Source organism: Salvelinus namaycush, chromosome 15 (assembly GCF_016432855.1).
Source record: "Salvelinus namaycush isolate Seneca chromosome 15, SaNama_1.0, whole genome shotgun sequence".
Classification (NCBI taxonomy): domain Eukaryota; kingdom Metazoa; phylum Chordata; class Actinopteri; order Salmoniformes; family Salmonidae; genus Salvelinus; species Salvelinus namaycush.
The window spans coordinates 35,392,263-35,405,589 of record NC_052321.1 but is presented as its reverse complement, the minus strand read 5'-3'; the positions used below and the strand labels follow the sequence as shown (position 1 = coordinate 35,405,589).

At 44.8% G+C, this 13,327-nt stretch overlaps 1 protein-coding gene across 1 annotated transcript in view; it reads left to right on the top strand.

Annotated features, from left to right (window-relative positions):
• dicer1 (dicer 1, ribonuclease type III) overlaps positions 1 to 12,734 on the top strand; it is a 46,183-nt gene extending 33,449 nt beyond the window's left edge. The window contains exons 24-35 of the mRNA XM_039009814.1: positions 2,196 to 2,371; positions 2,500 to 3,310; positions 3,611 to 3,763; positions 4,077 to 4,229; positions 5,290 to 5,445; positions 5,872 to 6,122; positions 6,384 to 6,639; positions 9,558 to 9,810; positions 10,094 to 10,362; positions 11,491 to 11,653; positions 11,865 to 11,940; positions 12,198 to 12,734. Of these exons, the coding sequence (XP_038865742.1) occupies positions 2,196 to 2,371; positions 2,500 to 3,310; positions 3,611 to 3,763; positions 4,077 to 4,229; positions 5,290 to 5,445; positions 5,872 to 6,122; positions 6,384 to 6,639; positions 9,558 to 9,810; positions 10,094 to 10,362; positions 11,491 to 11,653; positions 11,865 to 11,940; positions 12,198 to 12,363 (2,883 nt within the window). The 3' untranslated portion in view covers positions 12,364 to 12,734. The remainder of the gene's footprint in view (positions 1 to 2,195; positions 2,372 to 2,499; positions 3,311 to 3,610; positions 3,764 to 4,076; positions 4,230 to 5,289; positions 5,446 to 5,871; positions 6,123 to 6,383; positions 6,640 to 9,557; positions 9,811 to 10,093; positions 10,363 to 11,490; positions 11,654 to 11,864; positions 11,941 to 12,197) is intronic.
• Positions 12,735 to 13,327: the final 593 nt, after the last annotated feature.

Below are 13,327 nucleotides of genomic sequence, written 5' to 3'. Positions count from 1 at the left end.
CTTTCAAGGAGCGGGATTCTAACCCAAACGCTTATAAGAAATCCCGCCATGCCCTTCGACGAACCATCAAACTGGCGAAGCGTCAATATAGGACTAAGATTGAATTGTACTACACCGACTCTGACGCTCGTCGGATTTTGTAAACTATTTCGGACTACAAAGGGAAGCACAGCCGCGAGCTGCACGGTGACACAAGCCTACCAGACGAGCTAAATGACTTCTATGCTCACTTCAAGGCAAGCAACACTGAAGCATGCATGAGATCACCAGCTGTTCTGGACAACTGTGTGTTCACGCTCTCCCTAGCTGATGTGAACAAGACCTTTTAAACAAGTCTACATTTACAAGGCCGCAGGGCTAGACGATTACCAGGACGTGTACTCTGAGTATGCGCTGACCAACTTGCAAGTGTCTTCACTAATATTTTCAACCTGTCCCTGACTGAGTCTGTAGTACCAACATGTTTCAAGCAAACCACCATAGTCCCTGTGCCCAAGAACACCAAGGTAACTTGCCTAAATGACTACCGACCCATAGCACTCACTTCGGTAGCCATGAAGTGCTTTGAAAGGCTGGTCATGGCTCACATCAACACCATTATCACAGAAACCCTAGACCTACTCGAATTTGCATACCGCCCCAACAGATCCACAGATGACGCAATCTCTATTGTACTCCACACTGCCCTTTCCCACCTGGACAAAAGGAACACCTACGTGAGAATGCTATTCATTGACTACAGCTCAACGTTCAAAACCATAGTGCCCTGAAAGCTTATCACTAAGGTAAGGACCTTGTGACTAAACACCTCCTGGATCCTGGACTTCTTGACAGTCAGCCCCCAGGAGGTAAGGGGTAGGTAACAACACATCTGCCACGCTGATCCTCAACACGGGGACCCCTCAGGGGTGCGTGCTCAGTCCCCTCCTGTACTCCCTGTTCACCCACGACTGCATGGCCAAGCACGACTCCAACACCATCATTAAGTTTTCCTACGACACAACAGTGGTAGGCCTGATCACTGACAATGATGAGACAGCTTATAGTGAGGAGGTCAGAGAGCTGGCAGTGTGGTGCCAGGATAACAACTTGTCCCTCAACGTGATCAAGACAAAGGAGATGATCGTGGACGACAGGAAAAGGAGGGCCAAGCATGTCCCCATTCTCATCGACGGAGCTGTAGTGGAGCAGGTTGAGAGCTTCAAGTTCCTTGGTGTCCACATCACCAACAAACTATCATGGTCCAAACACGCCAAGACAGTCGTGAAGAGGGCACGACAACACGTGCCCAATTCCCCCTCAAGAGCCTGAAAAGATTTGGCATGTGTCCTCAGATCTTCAAAGTTCTACAGCTGCACCATCGAGTGCATCCTGACAGAAGGTAGTATGTACGGCCCAGTACATCACTGGGGTCAAGCTTCCTGCCATCCAGGACCTCTATACCAGGCGGTGTCAGAGGAAGGCCCTAAGAATTGCCAAAGACTCCAGCCACTCTAGTCATAAACTGTTCTCTCTGCTACCTTACGGCAAGCAGTACCGGAGCGCCAAGTCCAGGTCCAAAATGCTTCTTAACAGCTTCTACCCCCAAGCCATAAGTCTCCTGAACAGCTAATCAAATGGCTACCCGGACTATTTGCATTGACCCCACCCATACCCCCACCCCCACCCCCATTTTTACACTGCTGCTACTCTGTTTATTATCTATGCATAGTCACTTTACCTCTACTTACATGTACATAATACCTTAATTACCTCGACTAACCGATGCCCCCGCACATTGACTCTGTACCGGTACCCCCTTTATATAGCTTCGCTACTGTTATTGTATTGTTGCTCTTTAATTATTTATTTTTCTCTTTTCTTTTTTATTGTATTTAATTTTTCTTTAAACAGCTGGTTGGTTAAGTGCTTGTAAGTAAGCATTTCACTGTAAGGTCTACACCTGTTGTATTCGGCGTATGTGACAGATAATATTTGATTTGATCCCTGGTCTAGAATCTAGATTAGAGTATGTTGGAGAACTATCTTCTCCTACTTCTAGAAATATGTTTCCTCCCCTCCACAACTTGGTCACAGTGCTGTGTGCCATCCACCTCATCCCAGTATCTACTTTATTTCTGGCCCTAGCCTACAAACATCTGGAAGGATGTCGAATTTTCTTTCTCTTTTTCTTCCCCTCACCTCTGCCCTTCCAGATCCTGGTCCCAGAGCTGTGTGCCATCCACCCCATCCCAGCCTCTCTGTGGCGGAAGGCTGTGTGTCTCCCCAGCATACTGTACCGCCTCCACTGCCTCCTCACAGCTGAGGAGCTGAGGGCCCAGACAGCCAGCGACGCTGGAGTTGGAGCCCAGACCCTGCCCCCTGACTTCAGGTACATCTGATACATTTTGCTTTGATGAATTTGATGACATTTTGAAAAACTATCCCTTTTAATAATTGATTTAATGACTGGCTGTTTAATAACACCCTACTCTCCAACATCTCACTCTGTCTTTATAGGTATCCAAACCTGGACTTTGGATGGAAGAAATCCATCGACAGCAAGTCTTTCATCTGTCCGCGTGATGAGGAAGAGTATGAATATGATGATGAGGAGGAGGAAGAGGATAGCGCTGATGAGAACTGTAAACATCACAACCAGACTGCAGCCCCTGACCCTGCTGTTGCTCAGCAACCCTGTAGTGACTGTCATGTCTCCTCCCAGCCTGAGAGGGGTGATGTCAGCAAACACCCAGAAGCTGACAGGCCAGAGGAGGAGGAGCCCCAGCAGCCAGACTCTGCCTCCTGCACCAATACCCTCACTAACGGCACTGCTGCCGTCGCCAAAGACAACAGTGAGAACGGCGACCACACACACCTTCATGACGGATGTGATAGCTGCCAGTTCCTCCCGGCTGGCCCTGGTTCGCCACTGGAGAGCGAAGAAGTATCAACAACAATGACAACACAATCCACTACCTCAGTTCTTCCTGTGCAGCTCTCTCCAAGCACAGAGAACCAGAATCTAACCCAGCCTCAGCCCCGGACCCAACCTCAGCCCTGGACCCAGCCTCGACCCCCACAGCCTAGCGATGAATGTAAACCAGGGGGGACCACAGAGCTCCGTGAGGGCGATGGACCACACGTGAATCAAGCTACCTCAGACTCCTGCAGCCCAGTAACAGTGACGTGGCCCAAAGGCACCGCTCCCATCACAACCACAGCACTTTTACCTGACTACTCAAAGACCCAGGAGACCAGTTCCACAGGGGGGGACACACCTGGTCCCTGCCCCAAGATCCTGGGGCCCAACCCGGGGCTTATCCTTCAGGTAGGGGTTCAACACAAGTTGTTCATAGTCAGTTCTTAGGTCGATTAATTGATTACTTAATTGAAGTTTTGATTGTTTTAACTAATGAATATGTCCAGCAATTCAAAATATCAGTTAAATGTGTTGTTTTCGATGTTCGATTCCCACGTTTTTGAATCAATTCGGATGCTCTGAATAGACTAACCGATTAATGTAACTGGTCCCCTACCTGAACAAAAAATGTATTACTTCAAAAAATGAAAAAGGCAAGCACTCACTTATAGGTTTCAATTGAATCCTTTTTTTTTTACATTTCTGCAGGCCCTGACCCTATCCAACGCCAGCGATGGCTTCAACCTGGAGCGTCTGGAGATGCTGGGAGACTCGTTCTTGAAGCACGCCATCACCACCTACCTGTTCTGTACTTACCCCGACGCACACGAGGGACGACTCTCCTACATGAGGAGCAAGAAGGTGAGTCTGGCAGCGGGTTGGGGGGAATGGAGTTTGCCTCTGCGTCCAAAATGGCACCCTTTATAGTGCACTACTTTTGACCATGGCCCGCATATCGTCAAAAGTAGTGCGCTATATAGGGAATAGGGTTGAATGTCTGAATGGAATGTTTGTCAATGGAATGCTTTGTGTTTGCCTATTTGCTGTAAGAGAGTTTGTTTTTTGTTATTGACACATATGCCCATAATTTTCTCATGTTTCATGTATTTTAAGAAAGTACGGATATGATCTATGTGTGTGATGGTGTGAAGTGAATTATTTTCTGTCTTAACAGGTGAGCAACTGTAACTTGTATCGTCTGGGGAAGAAGAAAGGTCTTCCAAGCAGGATGGTAGTGTCCATATTTGATCCGCCGGTCAACTGGCTGCCCCCTGGCTACGTGGTCAACGTGGACGAGAGCAGCGAAGACAAATGGGATGAGGATGAGGTACGTGATGCTCTGTTATTCATTAGACCACCAGAGGGCAGGCTTTCACCTTACTGGTATACTTCAACTGATAGTGTTTCCTCCATATGATACCGAAGGAGATTGTCAATAAATGCACATGGGTAAGCTTTATAAACAGTACATGAATGATCTCTTGTTATAGTAGCGTTCTCTCTCTTAGTGAACATGTAGACATTCTTATACATTATCCAAATGAATGCTAAATATAAAATAAGAAAAATGTAGCATGAATTAGTATGAGAACAGCAGGGTAGTAAACGGTACAGGGTGATAAGGGGTTGTTAGGGAAACTTGGGTATAGCTGGAGACTCTTCCTGGGCTGTTCGGGAGGTGTGTGTGTCTGAGGTATATGAGGTCAACCACAGTGTTGAATTTTGTTAGGCTGGCAAGTCTGCATTTACTTACCATGTGTGTGCTCGTCGTGTGTGTGCGAGAGAGAAAGTGGAGAGTGTATGCGTAACACTGTGTGGTGTACCGTGTGTGCATAATGTGCTCGGGGCAATGTAATTTTCAGTGTCAAGGCCTGGCTGTATTCTGACAAAATTAGATGTCAGTGCCATTAGCATTTAATGAATATGCATTAGAGAATTTCCCACACGGTCAACTTTATGGGTTATTAATGATTATTAATGTAACATTCAGGACGCAGCTTGTCAGATATTGAATTGCATTAGGCCTATGAGTCATTGAGTTGGATAGGCCTGCCTCCCCTCTCACATCCAAAGCCCTCTTAGCTGACCTAATGCTGTGGTGAGAGTGAAACTCTGAGACTATAATCTGTGTAAATCCCACTGTGGGGCTTGACCACGGCTTCAGGAGTCAACTACAGGCCTGGAGGCACCACTGGATTAAAGAGACGTTGGGTAATAAGACATTAATACAATCCACATAGTAATCCATCCACTTTTTCTGTCTCCCATTCTCGCTATTCTTCTACCCTCTTCCTTTCGTTGTTTCTCTCTCGCCATCCTCGCACTTACTCCCTCATCTTTCCCTCCTCTCTCCCTCTCCCTCCTTCCTTCCTCACTCCTTCTTTCAGACCAAAGAGGACCCCCTGGACAACGGTAGTGCTGGAAAGGAGTTCTGTGAGGATGAGGTGGAGCTCGAGGAGGAGTTGCTGGAGGAGGATGAAAATCTGATGTGGAAGGAGTCTAAAGAAGAAGTCAACATCGAGGACGACCTGGAGTACTACCAGGTAGGGAGGAGTTCAGCACAAGGAGTCTGTCCCAAATGGCACCCTATTCCCTATATAGTGCACTACTTTTGACCAGGGCCCATGTGGCTCTGGTCAAAGGAAGTGCACTACTAATAGGGAATAGGGTGCCATTTGGGACATATTTACGTTTTTCAGAATTGATTAGGCAAGGTGATGGTTAGTGGTGATAAAAACATATTTTTTACTAATAAATCTTAAGTTCTCTTGGCCAAATATAGTAAGAGGTATGAATGCATACTAGACACATGCTTACTTATCTATTACAGCGGAAAAAAGCTGAATCAAAACACAATCTAGTTTATTTAAAATAATTTGTCTGTCCAGCTATGGAAAACACAACTTACATTTAAAAAAGATAATACAGATGCCCCCCATCAACATTGCTCTAACTCATCCCTACACCAGGAGCACATTAAGTTCATCGACAACATGCTCATGGGCTCCGGTGCCTTCGGCAAGAAGATCTCCCTCAGGACCTTCCCCGCTGCCCTCGCCACCCCGGACCCTGGCCCCAGCCCCTCCGTCCACTCCTCCTCCCCTGCAGCCGAGCCCAGCTTTGGGGTGTGGAAACCCCCCAAGAAACCTGGCCCGGTCCCCACCCCCGACTACCTCTCGGAGCCTGGCGGTGGTGGCTCAGTAGATGAGTTTGACTACAGGTGAGTCCCCCACCCCAATACTATGTAAAGTGGAACCTGAGCACCAAGGTGGAAAAGCGCTATATTTATACAATCAATTACGAAGTCATTAAGCCTTGTCTGAACCAGAATGGCCCATAGGGCAGGAGCCGATTTCCTGTTTCTGTAGCTTGAGGCAGCTTTGATGTACAAGTAAACCCCCTGGACAAGATGCTAGTCTATCGCAGGGCTAGGTGGATACGTGCAATATAAATCCATTAAATTATTATGCATTATTATTAGCTCGTGGGACGCCATGTGTTACTTGGACCCCAGCAAGGCGGGGGAGGAGGATGATTTCGTGGTGGGTTTCTGGAACCCGTCTGAGGAGAACTGTGGGGTGGAGCTGGCAAAACAGTCCATCTCCTACGACCTGCACACGGAGCAGTGCATCGCTGACAAGAGCATCGCTGACTGTATAGAGGCACTGCTGGGCTGCTACCTCACCAGCTGTGGGGAGAGGGCTGCTCAGATGTTCCTCTGCTCACTGGGACTCAAGGTATATACACCACCTCTATCTAGAATGAACTTTCATGTCCCCAAGGAGTAAATTGTCTTATACACACAGTACTGCTGGATACAAAATAGACACTGTACATTACACACTCTACATAATACAAACATTCCATGTTACACTTGTCATACACATTCTCATATTGCCACATAGATACACTACATTACCCAAAGTATGTGGACACCTGCTCGTCGAACATCTCATTCCAAAATCATGGACATTAATATGGAGTTGGTCCCCCCTTTGCTGCTATAACAGCCTCCACTCTTCTGGGAAGGCTTTCTACTAGGTGTTGGAACATTGCTGCGGGGACTTGCTTCCATTCAGCCACAAGAGCATTAGTGAGGTCGGGCACTGATGTTGGGCGATTAGGCCTGGCTCGCAGTCTGCGTTCCAATTTATCCTAAATGTGTTCGGTGGGGTTAAGGTCAGGGCTATGTGCAGGCCAGTCAAGTTCTTCCACACCGCTCACGACAAACCATTTCTGTATGGACCTCGTAATGTGCACGGGGGCATTGTCATACTGAAACAGGAAAGGGCCTTCCCCAAACTGTTGCCACAAAGTTGGAAGCACAGAATTGTCTAGAATGTCATTGTATGCTGTAGCGTTAAAATTTCCCTTCACCGGATCTAAGGGGCCTAGCACGAACCATGAAAAGCATCCCCAGACAATGCATTCGGGCAGGTAGCGTTCTGCTGGCATCCGCCAAACCCAGATTCTGCCAGATAGTGAATCGTGATTCATCACTCCAGAGAAGGCGTTTCCACTGCTCCAGAGTCCAATGGCGACGAGCTTTACACCACTCCAGCCGATGCTTAGCATTGCACATGGTGATCTTAGGCTTGTGTGCAGCTGCTTGGCCATAGAAACACATTTCATGAAGCTCCCGACGAACAGTTATTGTGCTGACGTTGCTTCCAGAGGCAGTTTGGAACTTGGTAGTGAGTGTTGCAACCGAGGACAGACTATTTTTACACACTTCAGCACACGGCGTTTCCGTTCTGTGAGCTTGTGTGGCCCACTACTTCGTGGCTGAGCCGGTGTTGCTCCTAGACATTTCCACTTCACAATAACAGCACTTACAGTTGATCGGGGCAGCTCTAGCAGGGCAGAAATTTGTCAAACTGACTTGTTGGAAAGATGGCATCCTATGACGGTGCCATGTTGAAAGTCACTGAGCTCTTCAGTAAGGCCATTCTACTGCTAATGTTTGTCTATGGAGATCGCATGGCTGTGTGCTCGATTTTGTACACCTGTCAGCAAAGGGTGTGGCTAAAATAGCCGAATCCACTAATTTGAAGGGGTGTCCACATACTTTTGTTTATGTAGTGGATTTATGTGTATATACAGTACCAGTCAAACATTTGGACACCCCTACTCATTCCAGGGTTTTTCTTTATTTTTACCATTTTCTACATTATAGAATAATAGTGAAGACATACATCAAAACTATGAAATAGCACATATGGAATCACGTAGTAACCAAAGAAGTGTTAAACAAATCTAAATATATTTTATATTTGAGATTCTTCAAATTAGCCACCCTTTGCTTTGATGACAGCTTTGCACACTCTTGGCATTCTCTCAACCAGCTTCATGAGGTAGTCACCTGGAATGCATTTCAATTAACAGGTGTGCCTCAGAAATTGCAGCCCAAATAAATGCTTTAGACAAGCAATGAACATTAGACCGGTGGAAATCTGTCCTTGGTCTGATGAGTCCAAATTTGAGATTTTTGGTTCCAACCACCGTATCTTTGTGAGATAGAGTAGGTGACCTGATGATCTCTGCATGTGTAGTTCCCACCATGAAGCATGGAGGAAGAGGGGTGATGGTGTGCTTTGCTGGTGACACTGTCAGTGATTTATTTAGAATTCAAGGCACACTTAACAAGCATGGCTACCACAGCATTCTGCAGCGATACGCTATCCCATCTGGTGTGCGCTTTGTGGGATTATCATTTGTTTTTCAACAGGACAATGACCCCAAACACACCACCAGGGTGTGTAATGGCTATTTGACCAAGAAGGAGAGTGATGGAGTGCTGCATCAGATGACCTGGCCTCCACAATCACCTGACCTCAACCCAATTGAGATGGTTTGGGATGAGTTGGGCCGCAGAGTGAAGGAAATGCAGCCAACAAGTGCTCAACATATGTGGGAACTCATTCAAGACTGTTGGAAAAGCATTCCTCATAAAGCTGGTTGAGAGAATGTCGAGAGTGTGCTTGTCATCAAGGCAAAGGATGGCTATTTTGAGGAATCTGAAATATTAAATATATTTTGATTTGATTAACACTTTTTTGGTTACTTTATGATTCCATATCTGTTATTTCATAGTTTTGATGTCTTCACTATTATTCTACAATGTAGAAAATAGTCAAATAAAGAAAAACCCTTGAATGAGTAGGTGTGTCCAAACTTTTGACTGGTACTATGTGTGTATATATATATATATATATATATGTATGTATATATATATATATATATATATATATATATATATGTACTTATTATTTCATAGTAATTTCCTATTTTTGTGTTGATGGCTACCCAATGTGGACCTGAAAGAGTCAATGGAATATTTTTTCAGTTTTTTTGCTTTGGAATTTCCATTTAAAAAGCTACAAAATCATTGTAACGTCATTATTTCATAACGCGTTTAATGTAAAAAAAAATATATATATTGAAATCGAAAACCGTGATAATTTTTCAATGATTGTGACTTTATATTCCAATAACAATGTCAACGGATCAAAACAGGTATTACAGGTGGAGAGGAAGTTCTTCCACTACAATACAAATACTTTTGAGCAGCTGATGCAAGCACACCATTTTTCTTCTGGAAAATTACCCTTTGTAGTTCAATAATAAAATCTTTCTCTATCAATGTATCAAACAGGTGTTACCGGTGGAGAGTCGGACTCTGAGGGAGGAGGGCGGAGTCACAGAGGTAGCGAACCTTGACCTCCAATATGGCTGGCTGAAGATCCCGCCCCGCTGCATGTTCGACCACCCGGACGCAGAGCGCACCCTCAACCACCTCATCTCCGGCTTTGAGAACTTTGAGAGGAAAATCAGCTACACCTTCCAGAACAAGGCCTACCTGCTGCAGGCGTTCACACACGCCTCCTACCATTATAATACCATTACAGGTTAGAAATATCACAATATTAGGTGAGGACCTAATAATAACACAAGGTGAGGGCCTGTAGTAGCACAGCAACCCAATTCAATTGCAATACGATCATACCTGAGGGGCTGTGATATCACAACAATACCATTAGCTGAACCATTGTAAAGAAGCAGAAAAGAAACTTTAAATAGTTGATTCCAGCTTGCCTTTAGTATGTCTGCTCAGTGATAAGCGTATTTTGTGTCGGCTTAGTATCACTCCTTCCTGCTCTCTTTCTCGTCCCCGCTCTCTCTCTGTCCCAGATTGTTACCAGCGGCTGGAGTTTCTTGGCGATGCAATTTTAGACTACCTCATAACGAAGCACCTTTATGAAGACCCTCGCCAACACTCTCCCGGCGTGCTCACAGACCTGCGCTCGGCACTCGTCAACAACACTATCTTCGCCTCCCTGGCCGTCCAGTACGACTACCACAAGTACTTCAAGGCTGTGTCACCCGAGCTGTTCCACGTCATCGACGACTTTGTGCAATTCCAGCTGGAGAAGAAGGAGATGCAAGGCATGGACTCTGAGGTGTGTTTACGGTTAGGTGGTCCATCTCCGGCACCCTATTCCCTATATAGAGCCCATAGGGCTCTGGTCAAAAGTGGTGCACTATATAGGGAATAGGGTGCCATTTGAGATGCAGCTTTGGTGAAGAAGTTGTTTGTTGTGGTGTATTTATTGGTGCTTTCTGGATGAGAAACAAAAGTTGCATGTGTTTGTTTGTCATAGTGCGATGTACATCTGTTTTATTTCTCTTCTTCTACTGTTCGGAATGTCCGACCATTCCCAATTTTCCCAGCACACCCCAGTGTATATGTTGACCAATACATTTTTGCAGGGACATAATGATAGCCTTTGGCCTTGTTGATAATTACTAACATTTAAATGTGTTTTGTGGGACATAATCATGTTTTTTCTGCCCCTATTGCTAATTATTAACAGCCCAAAACATGGGCTGTCAGTTCTTATGAATCTGTTTTATATTTTGTTGAGTTTTGAGTATTGGAAAGAGAGTTGGATTGGAGTGAGAGCAGTTGGATTTAATTTATTTTGTAATGCCTATCTTGGCAGTGAATCTGGTCTCGTTTGAGCAATGCTGGTTTTATGCCTAAGGGACAACATTGGATACAGTAAGAGGAAAAACTAATTCAGGAACATTGGTAAATATTTTCCCCTTAATAAGCACAACTGGACGACGGGGTCTCAAGAGTGTGCAAGGGTACAGCTGACTAAGTTTTTGGGATTAAATGTAATACAGTAACAACTTGAATACAGTTCAATACCTGTATCACTTGTATTCAATACTTCTAATAAACTATTGACGCTTGCCGATTATACATTTGCAATCTTCTATCGATGTAGGCCTATACGTAAAATGAGGCGTGTAATAGATATTTTTCTCAGATTACATTTTCAAAGGAAAATGCTAAATTCACTCTATAGCTGACGTTTACTTTTTTCTAAGCGCATTTGTTACTGGATGGATATGATATGAAATAGGGGACAGTGCTCAGTCAGAGTTATTAGAAAGATGCCACACTACAGCACAGACAATCATTTTTTTTCCTTTAATCCATTCGAGACAAAATCTTTCTTTTTTTCACCCTAATAAAAACAACTTGTACTTCATCTCTGTTAGTCCACTCTTTCTTTCAGCTGCGGCGGTCAGAGGAAGACGAGGCGAAAGAGGAGGACATTGAGGTCCCCAAGGCAATGGGAGACATCTTTGAGTCGCTAGCCGGAGCAATTTACATGGATAGCAGGATGTCACTGGAGACTGTGTGGCAAGTGTATTATCCAATGATGAGGCCACTTATAGGTAAGGAGGAGAGAAACGGAGAGAGGGAAACTTCGACCACATTTTAGATTTCCTCTTTTCTGATTGTTTGATAGTTCATGCAGGGAGGCTTTTAGTTCCACTGATTTGCAAAATGTAAAGGTTCTCATATTTGTCTGTCCCAGTGATACATCATATTGAGGAAGTAAAAAGATGAGGGTTCGTGTTATAACACTTTTCTTTTCCCTCTCAGAGAAATTCTCAGCTAATGTCCCTCGCTCTCCGGTGCGGGAGCTGTTGGAGATGGAGCCAGAGACGGCCAAGTTCAGGTAAGAAGATTTTTTTTACACTATTTTTGTTGATGGTTTTAGCTTACATACTTGATTGCAATTAATGTAATCTTTCCCATTCTTTTCTATCCCCTCACCCTCTACCCTATATAGATCCTAAAATTACAAATGCATTGTTTTATACAATATTTTACCATATTTAATCAGTTTCTAGAATGAAAGTTTTTCTGGTTGTGTTGCTAGGATGCCATTGTCCTTCTAGTGTCCTTTATGTAATTCTTTGCCCTCCCCTTCAGCCCTGCAGAGAGGACGTACGACGGGAAGGTCCGTGTGACGGTGGAGGTCGTAGGCAAGGGCAAGTTTAAAGGCGTGGGCCGCAGCTACCGGATCGCCAAGTCTGCCGCTGCGCGCCGGGCTCTGCGCAGCCTCAAAGCCAACCAACCTCAGGTCCCGAACAACTGAGCGTCACACGCTAACTAGCTAGCTACTGACGCTAGCAACTGACACTAGCTACCTACAACTGTTACTAGCCGGTAGCCACTGATGCTAGCTACTGACGCTAACCAGTAGTTACCGGTGCTAGCGATTGATGCTAGTTACCAATACAGCGCAACATTAGCCCTGTATCTCCAGCGCACAACGGTGCAGCCAGGGAACGTTCTGTAGAGACCTGGGGAAGTACCAACACAACAAGAGAGCTGATCTGGTCGTAACGGATTTTACGTTGGATTTTTTTTTTGCGCAAACACAATCTTTACTTTCCTTCTCTGCTTTGTGTAATCACAAGAGTGCTTTATTAACATATAGCAAAGTGTTAAAAAGAAAAAAAGGGTCAGGTGTCGCTTTGTTTGCTTTGTGTCAGTGAGATATGAGGCTTATGCTTATTATGAGTAATTTTAGATTGTACATAGATGGTTCAAATCAAACGTGTAAATCAAAAAACGCTAAAATCCTCAGTCTGTGCACTAGTGCCAGTTTTAAAGTGTTTTTTAAAAACGCTATGGCTAAGAACATGGCAAGCAGAGGCCAGACCACCGACGAAATAGACCATTGGGGCCCACCTCTGTCTGAACTCTCTTGAGATGGTATTCTTAGGATGTGTCTCAAATGGCACCCTTTCCCCTATATACGACCCTATGGGCCCTGGTCAAAAGTAGTGCACTATATAGGGAATAGGATGCCATTAGGAATGCAGCGTCAGTCATTATTGCACTTATTCCATTACGGTCTGTTGTGTTGAGAATTGTGTGGTCTGATGGACACAAATAATATACGTAACAATATCTATAAATTGATGATGAAATATAAATATTATTTGCCTTACATACTAAAAGGCCCTTCCTCGTATCCTGAATTTTTTTTATAGAAAGTCAACATACCCAGTTACTGTAATTTAAAAATAGATTTTAAACAGCATTTGAGAATG